Raw genomic sequence first — 10,684 nt, 5'->3', positions numbered from 1 at the left:
CGCAGATCCACAAATACTAGTTTTGTAAAACAACTCAAAGCATAAATCATACTATTAAGTCTTTTAAATACAATGGCAAGCATATAATGTTTATTAAAAACTTACCATCAGAACTTGTGAGGACAAAGCTTTCTGCCTGGGTTTGTTTCTTTACACCTAAACTTTTTGGAAACCAGTGAAAATCAATAGGGTAAATATCATCAGGAAGCTTTACTATTTGAGTTGTTTCACTGGTTAACAAGTTCCACTTCACTATCTGGTGATCATCACTACATGAATACAGCTCTTCAGCAGTAGTCCAGCCCACACAGCTTACTAATTCTTGATGTGTCACCATGTTAAGGAGACATAAAACGTACAAAAGTCTTAAATCTTAATGAATAATTCACAGATGCAGATTATAAGGTGTAAGTAAAATAGGGTCAAATGGTTTCAAGATTCTAAATGTATTTTCCATTTTATGACTGGTATTTTTTTCCATATAAAAGAAAATAAGCATCTATTAAAAGAGTTGTAACTTCCTTCCTTCCCTCCCTCCCTCCTTCTTGCTTTCTTCTTTTCTTCCCTCTGTGGCCCAGGCTGGACTACACTTGGCTCACTGCAGACTCCCTGCGTCCCGCTCTCATGATTCTCCTGCCCTGGCCTGCGGGCTGCCTGGGATTGCCGGCGCGCGCCACCACCCCTCCCTGGTTTTTCTCCTTTGGCTGGAGGCGCGGTTTCGCCATGTCGGCCGGGCTGGTCTCCAGCTCCTGACCTCAAGTGGTCTGCCCGCCTCGGCCTCCCGAGGTGCTGGGACTGCAGACGGAGTCTCGCTCACTCGGTCCTCGGTATTGCCCGGGCTGGAGTGCGGTGGCGTGGTCTCGGCTCGCTGCAGCCCCCGCCTCCCAGCCGCCTGCCTTGGCCTCCCAGGGTGCTGGGATTGCAGCCTCTGCCCGGCCGCCGCCCCGTCTGGGACGTGGAGAGCGTCTCTGCCTGGCCGCCCACCGTCTGGGTTATGAAGAGCTCCTGTGCCCGGCCACCCCGTCTGGGAGCTGAGGAGCGCCTCTGCCCAGCCGCCACCCCGTCTAGGAAGTGAGGAACGTCTCTGCCCAGCCGCCCACCGTCTGGGATGTGAGGAGCGCCTCTGCCCGGCCGCCCATCGTCTGGGAAGTGAGGAGCGCCTCTGCCCGGCCGCCCCGTCTGGGAAGTGAGCGCCTCTGCCCGGCCGCCCCTTCTGGGATGTGAGGAGCGCCTCTGCCCGGCCGCCCCGTCTGGGAAGTGAGGAGCGCCTCTGCCCGGCCGCCCCGTCTGGGAAGTGAGGAGTGCCTCTGCCCAGCCACCCATCATCTGGGATGTGAGGAGCGCCTCTTCCAGCCACCCCGTCCGGGAAGTTAGGAGCCCCTCTGCCCGGCCGCTACCCCGTCTGGGAAGTGAGGAGCGCCTCTGCCCGGCCGCCCCGTCCGGGAAGTGAGGAGCCCCTCTGCCCGGCCGCCCCGTCCGGGAAGTGAGGAGCGTCTCTGCCCGGCCGCCCCATCTGGGAAGTGAGGAGCACCTCTGCCTGGCTGCCCCGTCTGGGATGTGGGGAGCGCCTCTGCCCGGCCGCCCCATCTGGGAGGTCTACCACAGAGGCCAGAAGCAATGTGGGGGCTGGACGTGGTGGCTCACGCCTGTAGTCCCAGTACTCTGGGAGGCCGGGGTGGGTTGATCACATGAGGCTAGGAGTTCGAGACCAGCCTGGCCAACATGGCGAAACATATGAAAAATACAACTGACAAACCAACCAAGTGACAACAAAACAGGTCTACCCTGGAGTCATACTCTAATTTTTTCTATTTTCCTCTCTTTCTGATCCTTTATCCCACTTTCTTTTTCTTCCTCTTCCTTCTTCGTCAAATAGAGGATTGAGTTATTATCATTGATCCATACAAAGTCCCTCTCTCATTTATTTTCTTTAATTCCCACCCCCCATTTCTATTCCCCGTCTTCCCATGTGCAACCTTCCTAATATGTTTGATATGCATCTTTTTGTTTGTATGTACTTTTAGAAAATGTTTATTGTTTTGCGTGCAATAAAAAAATTAAAAAAAAAAAGTTGTAAGAATGGAAAGCAAGAAAGAAATCCAGATGCCAAAAGGAGGGGGAGAAAAGATCTGACCACATGAAAATTTAAAACTTGTGTTACACAATATTCTATACACCAAGCCAAAAGGTACACAAAAGAAACCTAGTAGATCAAAAGGCATCAAAGAATCTACACTGAACTGTTGGGGGATAGGTAGGGAGCAAAGGGAACTATACTTTTTTCTTTATATACGTCTGTATCATTTAAGTTATTAAAATAAGCATGTATTCTTTTGCTAAGGAAAAAATAATCAAGTGTCAAAAGAAGACTGAAATCTAACAGTAGGCTATCCTTTTCAATCACATATTATCATAACAACTCACCTAGGAAAGAACTTATGGTTTAACAGCTGAAACTAAAATCTTACCAAACTTTTTTTAAATTTTTCATTTTATTTCTTCACTTCTTTTTCTTTTTTTTTTTTTTTTTGAGACGGAGTCTCGCTCTGTCACCCAGGTTGGAGTGCAGTGGCGCAATCTCGGCTCACTGCAAGCTCCGCCTCCCGGGCTCACACCATTCTCCTGCCTCAGCCTCTCCGAGTAGCTGGGACTACAGGTGCCCGCCACCACGCCCGGTTAATTTTTTTGTATTTTTAGTAGAGACAGGGTTTCACCGTGGTCTCGATCTTCTGACCTCGTGATCTGCCCGCCTCGGCCTCCCAAAGTGTTGGGATTACGAGCGTGAGCCACCGCGCCCGGCCTTCTTCACTTATTTTTAATTGACAATACCAAACTTTCCTACATTAAAATTAGTAAATAATTCAATTATAATTTACTTCACTTATAAGATGCATAGTGCTGGATGAGATATGATCCCTAAAATTTTTACTTTATTTAACCCATTTTTTCAGCTCTAATTTATCAGAAGAATTTCTATGTAAGTTGAGATGCTCAAGTAGCCCTCACTTCGTCCACCAGGACAGGGTGCTTACCCTAGCAGAATTGTGTACCTAAAAGGCATTTCAGTTTGTTATTTACAAAGGATGTTTTCTCTTGTTACATCTGGATTTCTACATTGCCAGATTATTCCTGGTTGAGTTGTTTGTTCTTATTGTTATGATATAATCCTTTTATTTCCTTCATTTCTCACCAATACTTTTACTGTCTTATCTGAGCAATAATATGATTGCTTTTTCTAAGGAAACACAGACAATGTGCCTAATTATTCTAGTATGTTCCAAGATTTTTTAATACTTCAAAATATGATAGATTAAGCAGAAACCAAAAAGATAAAGAGAGATTATAGAAAGATCTTAGGAGTCTGCACAAAAAGGTAATAAAGAGATACTGGAATACTCAAAACTCAAAACACAATCTAAACAAAAGGACACTAGACCATTCCTGAAAAAAAGTTGTATTATCATTGCTGTTGCCTAAACAATGTTAGGTAAAACCTAAAATGGGAGAAGCTTAGATAAAACCTAGAAAGGAAGAAAACTCACACAAACAAATATGCACACATCTCAAACCAAAAATCATTAGCTTATCCTTATATAAATTGCTGTAAGTACATGCCAGACATCCATGACATTATCTTCAAACTCATAGGTCAACTAAAACTATGGGAGAAATGAGAAGACTGCCAGATCAACAAAGTCTAAAAACATTGTTATTCTTTGGCTTGAAAGGTAAAGGCAGACAGTAGACATGGTCAAAATCTATAAAATTGTGTATGGCGTGAACTCTTGAAAGCACATTTTTTTTTGAAAAGACAGTAAAAATGATTTAAGGGGGAATAAAAACTATTACATCTTCACTTAATAGTTAAATAAGCAGACAAGATAATATAAATGAAAACACCTATCAATTTAAAATGTCTGACCAAATGTTTAAATCAGTGTTTTCCTAGTTCTGATGAAGGACCGACCAGATTTTTCTTTATTTCAAATCCACTGCAGATGGATATTTTGTAAGATACAATAAAAACGAAATATTAGAAAATTTGGACATTATAACAATGTAAAATTGCTACAAAAATTTCTCAGCCCTTATTTTCAATTTCTTTACCTATTCTTTCACAGACCTGCAATAAAGTCTACAAAGGATACTTTGAGTAGAATTAGTCCAAATGTATAAGAATGATGATAGTGGGGCCTGGTCATATCTCCTTGACACATAACTGGGGACTCTTGCTGACAAAATATAGGGTCATGTGTTTGAGAAAATATTACTAATTGCCACCTTCCCATGTGAAATAATGAGGATCTGACTGCTCAGATTTCCCCAACTTGTCCTTCACTTTATCATGAATGTAAAGAAATAGAGCACAGCGGAATGAATACATGCTAGATTACACTAGCAAAGAAACAGTTTGGTTTAAAAAATGCTTCATTTTGGCCAGGCGCAGTGGCTCATGCCTGTAATCCCAGCACTTCGGGAGGCTGGGGTGGGTGGATCACCTGAGGTCGAGAGTTCGAGACCAGCCTGGCCAACATGGTGAAACCCCGTCTCTACTAAAAATACAAAAATTTGCTGGGCATGTTGGCGGGTGCCTGTAGTCCGAGCTGCTCAGGAGGCTGAGAATCACTTGAACCCAGGAGGTGGAGGTTGCAGTGAGCTGAGATCACAGCACAGTACTCCAGCCTGGGTGACAGAGTGAGACTCTGTCTCAAACAACAAAAAAAATCTTCTTTTTAAGATCCTACTAAAGTAAACAACTGCTTTTTAAGTATTTAAGTATAGTACTTAAGTAGAGTAAGAAAAACGTCAGTAAGAATTTTAAAATAAGATTTATAGCAAATGGTTCACTTTGGAGAATTACTTACGACACATGATCTTAAATATTTTAAAACAATTTAGGTAAACAGCCACTAAAGGAATGAAAAAAAAAAATCTATTCTTCAACTAGAATATAAAATAGAGAAACTTTTAACAATACTATAATTAAGAAAATCCAATAAGATTTATAAGCATTAAAAGGATATGCTTTGGTTCTTTTAAAAGAGATATCTTCAGTCTCATGATTCCACTTCCAGCAAAAATTTAAGATGCCACTTGATTGTATTTACTGTAAAAATAAAAGGAGAGAAAATATAAAGTCAGCATTAAAAACAAATGTATGTATACAAACACAAAAAGCAAACAAATATCATTGCACCCCAAAGAGCACCTTCAGTCCTTCTGACATCAAGTACATGGAAGGAGAAAGAAAACTAGTGGGTGTGCCAATCCTAACAAGGGATGATGGAGAGCTTTGGGCTGAACCCCAGGAGTCCTCTAAACCTGCCTGAGACAGTCCTATGCAGAACACCACTAGGTAAATCCGGTTAAGTAAAGAATTTCCATGTCCTGAGGCCAAATCAAAAAATTCCACAAACTGGGAACTCTTCAATTGCAAATCAATTTTGGTCCTGTCTACTGGATACAAATATCCAAGGTCCGATTGAGGGCTAAGCTACAATTCTAGAATCCATGTGGAAAAATACAACATCATAAATCTAGTGGCCCAATCTGGAGTTGACATTCTGCAGTGGGGCAGATACACTGCCCAACAGTTATGGTTACCACAGTGACAATGTGAAAAATAGGTGACTTATTTAAGGAAGAGGTAATAAATTGCTTATAAAAGTTATGTAAAAATCACAGTGTAATTGCCAAATAAAAAATTAGGAAAAGAAGAATAACATTTCCCAAATAGCCATACCATCAAAAGACCAAATCATTGCTATAAATATAGTTGTTGTACAAAAAAAGAGAGAAATCAAGAAAATGCTAAATTGTCTGAGCCCGATTTACATTTACAGAATTCTGAGTAACATCACTAACCTAACTAGGCAAATATAAATCAAATGAAAGTGTAATTAAAGGGAAAAAGTCCTCTTTACTAAGTTGAAAATTACTGCTAACTATATCAAAGGAGGTACTGACTATAGATAAGAATTCAGCAGGCCTCCCTTAGATAATTTCTCATTCTCATGAATCCAAGAACCTTTAGATGAGCAAGCTGCTAAATAAAGCTGTATTTCAAAGCACTCTTTTCACTTCTTTCTCTTCCAGTTCTCTTAAGGTGATTTCTGTTGAACTTCAAAAGTATGAAACTATGTGGAACACAGCCAGAGCTAGAATACAATGTCTCCCAGGCACACTTCCTAGGTTCACTTTTTTGGTCTTTAGGAGTTCTCCACCTTCCTCCAAACTCCGTCTTCCATCAGGCCCCCACCAATTAGACAGGGGAAAAAAGACTAATAACATTTTACAAAATGCTGCTTTTTCACAATAATTGAAATTTACTCAGCTTATAAGGATTTTAGAAGAAAGGCAGATAAATATTTGCTTCTGGAAATGAGAATACAATAGACGACAAAAATACACATAAAAATTGAATATACTATTACAATCAGAAACTTACAAGACATAATTCTACATCAGAAAACCTCAAACTGCTGAAATCCATAATAATTAGGATAATAGGCCGGGCGCGGTGGCTCACGCTTGTAATCCCAGCACTTTTGGGAGGCCGAGGCGGGCGGATCACGAGGTCAGGAGATCGAGACCACGATGAAACCCCGTCTCTACTAAAAATACAAAAAAATTAGCCGGGCGTGGTGGCGGGCGCCTGTAGTCCCAGCTACTTGGAGAGGCTGAGGCAGGAGAATGGCGTGAACCCGGGAGGCGGAGCTTGCAGTGAGCCGAGATTGCGCCACTGCACTCCAGCCTGGGCGACAGAGCGAGACTCCCTCTCAAAAAAAAATAAAATAAAAATAATTAGGATAATTCCTGATGAGAATAAATCATAATCCTCTATAAATAGTAGAAGCAGTATGGTTTTTACAAGAAAGGAATCACTAACCATTAAGAAACATCATGCCAAGGAATCAGAGAAAGTAAGACGATGGCATTCTAACACTGGAAAGATTCTCCCTTACTCAGAAAGATTTTCCTCACACATTCCATTTATCTGGGACCATCTGTATGAATGATATGTGCACTTTCATGTGGGACTGAATGAGGGAATAAAAGAAAAGTAATGTTAAAACATAGCCAATTTGGGGAAGTACAGAGCTGCCTGAATGCTGCATTGAGGTGTTTTTATCTGCCTAAAGGGATTGATCATGAGTATCTGACTAACAAGTGGTGTTGGGGCAGGGGTTGGATTTAGATAATAGAAAGACAATTTTGAGGGTATAGGTAACTTTGCAACTTTACATAGGGAGCAAGTAGCAGCAACTATGTCTTTGCTACTAAAAATCATTTATAAGTTGTTTTTGGTCCAGTGTGGGTCAACATTTATGAGGCTTAAGAGGAAAAAATGTGCCCAACAAAATCTGAGAGTCCAACCACTAAAATACACAGCAAATCTGGTCACTTCTCAGCACCTCCATCATAATCCAAAGCCACCAACATCCCCTGCCTCAATTATTGCAGTGGCCTCAAAATTGATCTTCCTATTCCTACATTTACCCCTACAAACTATTCTAAATACACCAGCCAGTAATTCTTTTAAAGCTAAGTCAGAATATGAAGGCAAGTATGCCTAAAATAAAATGAGTGAGGGACTGACAGGAAATTAGGGAAGGAGAGGGTGGGACACAACATGCAGGGCCTTGGAAAGTCATAATAAAAGCTTTAGTTTTTCTTCTGAGTGAACCAAGAAGCCAGTGGAGAAGTTATGAGCAAATAAGCAATACCAACTGACTTACATTTTAAATGGATGCAATGGATGGTATACAAAAAAGAGCCTATCAGGAGGGAAAATGAATAAGCCTGGATGCAGTAAGACCAGTTAGGATTTCAATACTCCAGAAGAGAAATGAAAGTGACTTAGATAAAGGACAAGGAAGGCAACAGTACAAGTAGCATGAAGTAGTCACATGCTAAATATATTTTGAGGAAAGATTCCAGAAATTTGTTGGTGAATTGAGTTTAAGAAAAACAGTTGTAGCCGGGCACGGTGGCTCACGCCTGTAATCCCAGCACTTTGGGAGGCCGAGGCAGGCGGATCATGAGGTGAGGAGTTCGAGACCAGCCTGGCCAACATGGTGAAACCCTGTCTCTACTAAAAATACAAAAATTAGCCGGGTGTGGTGGCGCATGCCTGTAATCCCAGCTACTCAGGAGGCTGAGGCAGGAGAATCGCTTGAACCCGGGAGGCGGAGGTTGCAGTGAGCTGAGATCGCACTACTGCACTCCAGCCTGGGCGTCAGAGCCAGACTCAGTCTCAAAAAACAAAAAAGAAAAACGGTAGTAAAAAATGACTGTAAAGTTTCAATAGGTGGAATGGAGTTGCCATTTATTGAAATGAGGAAGATTGAGAAACAGGTTGGAATGGGGTGATATCAAACATTCTGTTGTGGATATGTTAAGTACAAGGTTTCTATTAGACAACCCAATGGAGAAGTCAAAGAGAAATGAGATATAATATAGTAAGTCTGGAGTCAAGTGGGAAGTTGGAGTTGCAGATATCAATTAGATATCAACTTGAGGTTGTCAGCAAAAAGATCATATTCAAAGCCATGGAATAAGATGAAATTACCAAAGAGACTATGAAAAAGTGGTAGATTCAATGGCCTGGAAATCTTACTGAAGTCTTTAGAATTGTTAGCATTAAGATTCCAGAAGAAGTTAACTAGCAAAAACAAGTAGAGATAGACAATGGGATACTTAAAACAGATTTTAGAGCCAGTATAGATATTGGTAATGATAAGATAGGTTATGACTGTGAAAGTGGGTGGCTGAGGTCAAGGAACTGACAGGCCAGGGATTTATTTGTGGATATTTTAATGATGTCAAGATAATGACAAGAATAGTAGTAGAGATAAGGACAATTAGCCACATGCTAAAATATTCATTGAATGAGGGAAGAGCAAAGAGATATGCAGATGACCACATAAAAGCACAGCAGAGAATGGTTTAATCTGGTAGGACTTGTTTCAAAGGGACCAGGAGATTTTAGACAGGAAGGAGAAAAAGAATCAACTGCCCAGATACAGTAACGAGAGATAAGACTCTGACATATGGGAGTTTGGGAGGCAAAACAGCTTCTACTTCAGAGATCTGTAAAAAAAGCAGTTTCCAGGGACGGGCATGGTGGCTCATGCCTGTAATCCCAGCACTTTGGGAGGCCGAGGCGGGCGGATCACCTGAGGTCAGGAGTTTGAGACCAGTCTGACAAACATGCAGAAACCCTGTCTCTACTAAAAATACAAAATTAGCTGGGCATGGTGGTGCATGCCTGTAATCCCTGCTACTCAGGAGGCTGAGGCAGGAGAATCGCTTGAACCTGGAAGGCAGAGGTTGCAGTGAGCCGAGATTGCACCATTGCACGCCAGCCTGGGCAACAAGAGTGAAACTCCGTTTCAAAAAAAAAAAAAAAAAGAAAAAGAAAAGAAAAGCAGTTTCCTTAGGAAACAACCAGATTTAAGTTAGACTTTGAGAGTAAAGGGATCATTCAGAATAAAAGTGGAGGACTGATTTGGCTAATGACACACAGCGAGTTCCAAAAAATTTAGATGGTGAAGAACTAATGGTTTAAGATAGATAGTTAGAGATGGTAGAAACAGCTGGCTATCCATTCATCCCTGCTTCTGTGGTATAGGAATTTGAAGTTTTGCTATACATCTGGCCACCTAGAACAAAGACTATGTTTCCTAGCTGCCCTTGAAACTAGGTGTGGCCACATAAGGCATTAATAATACTGAAACCAACAGTGGCTATTATAATATCAACAACCTACCGGCCCAATCCGGATTTTATATTCTGTGAGGGGTAGAAATGAGGTAAGAGGCAGGACTCAACTCCGGAGGCAGAGCTCAGACATGGGACCAGATTGGGGACTGGCTAAAACACAGAAGAGGTGAAAGCACCTCCTGTAAGACATGCCTATCAGTGTGCCATATCAGTTTACTATTGCCATGGTAACACCAGGAAGTTACCTGTTTTTCTAGAAATTTCTGCATAGCCAACTTCTTAATTTGCATATAGCCAAGAGTGGGCACAAATATGACTGCAGAAGTGCCTTTGAGCTGCTCCTCTGGGCACACTGCCTATGGAGTAGCCCTGCTCTGCAAGGAACAGTACCTCTGCTGCTGCTATACACTGCTGCTTCAATAAAAGTTGCTGTATAACACCACCAGCTTGCCCTTGAATTCTTTCTTGGGCCGTGCCAAGAACACTCCTGGGCTAACCCCCAGTTTTGGAGCTTGCCTGCCCTGCATCAGATATACTGCCCAACAGTAATAGTACCTAAGTTCACATTGCCTAATTTCACAGTGAGTTATCTAAGGAACCCATTTCATTACTTCTTATAAACGTTATATAAAATTGCCCGGCGCGGGGGCTCACGCCTGTAATCCCAGCACTTTGGGGGGCCGAGGCAGGTGGATCACAAGGTCAGAAGATCGAGACCATCCTAGCTAACACGATGAAACCCGTCTCTACTAAAAATACAAAATTAGCCAGGGGTGGTGACACACACCTGTAATCCCAGCTACTCGGGAGGCTGAGGCAGGGAATCTCTGGAACTCAGGAGGTGGAGGTTGCAGTGAGCCGAGATCACACCACTGCATTCCAGCCTGGGCGACAGAGAGAGACTGTCTCAAAAAAAAAGTTATATAAAATCACAGCATAATTGGCAAAAACTTGGAAG

The 10,684-nt window shown here is 42.1% G+C and overlaps 1 protein-coding gene across 5 annotated transcripts in view; it reads right to left on the bottom strand.

The window, feature by feature from the left end:
• LOC116463412 (intraflagellar transport protein 80 homolog) overlaps window positions 1–10,684 on the bottom strand; it is a 149,233-nt gene that overhangs the window by 127,945 nt on the left and 10,604 nt on the right. For 4 of the 5 annotated variants that reach the window (XM_058434613.1, XM_058434612.1, XM_058434615.1 and 1 more), the window contains exons 2-3: window positions 5,026–5,107; window positions 106–328 (exon numbers count right to left, since the gene is read on the bottom strand). In XM_058434613.1, the coding sequence (XP_058290596.1) occupies window positions 106–328; window positions 5,026–5,061 (259 nt within the window). In that variant the 5' untranslated portion in view covers window positions 5,062–5,107. Of the gene's footprint in view, window positions 1–105; window positions 329–3,922; window positions 3,945–5,025; window positions 5,108–10,684 lie in introns of those variants that run through there. The other variant, XM_032146509.2, reaches the window with a different exon arrangement.

Source organism: Hylobates moloch, unplaced genomic scaffold (genome assembly GCF_009828535.3).
Source record: "Hylobates moloch isolate HMO894 unplaced genomic scaffold, HMol_V3 SCAFFOLD_35, whole genome shotgun sequence".
NCBI lineage: Eukaryota > Metazoa > Chordata > Mammalia > Primates > Hylobatidae > Hylobates > Hylobates moloch.
The sequence above is the reverse complement of the archived record's forward strand: the minus strand, read 5'-3'. Positions and strand labels throughout refer to the sequence as shown.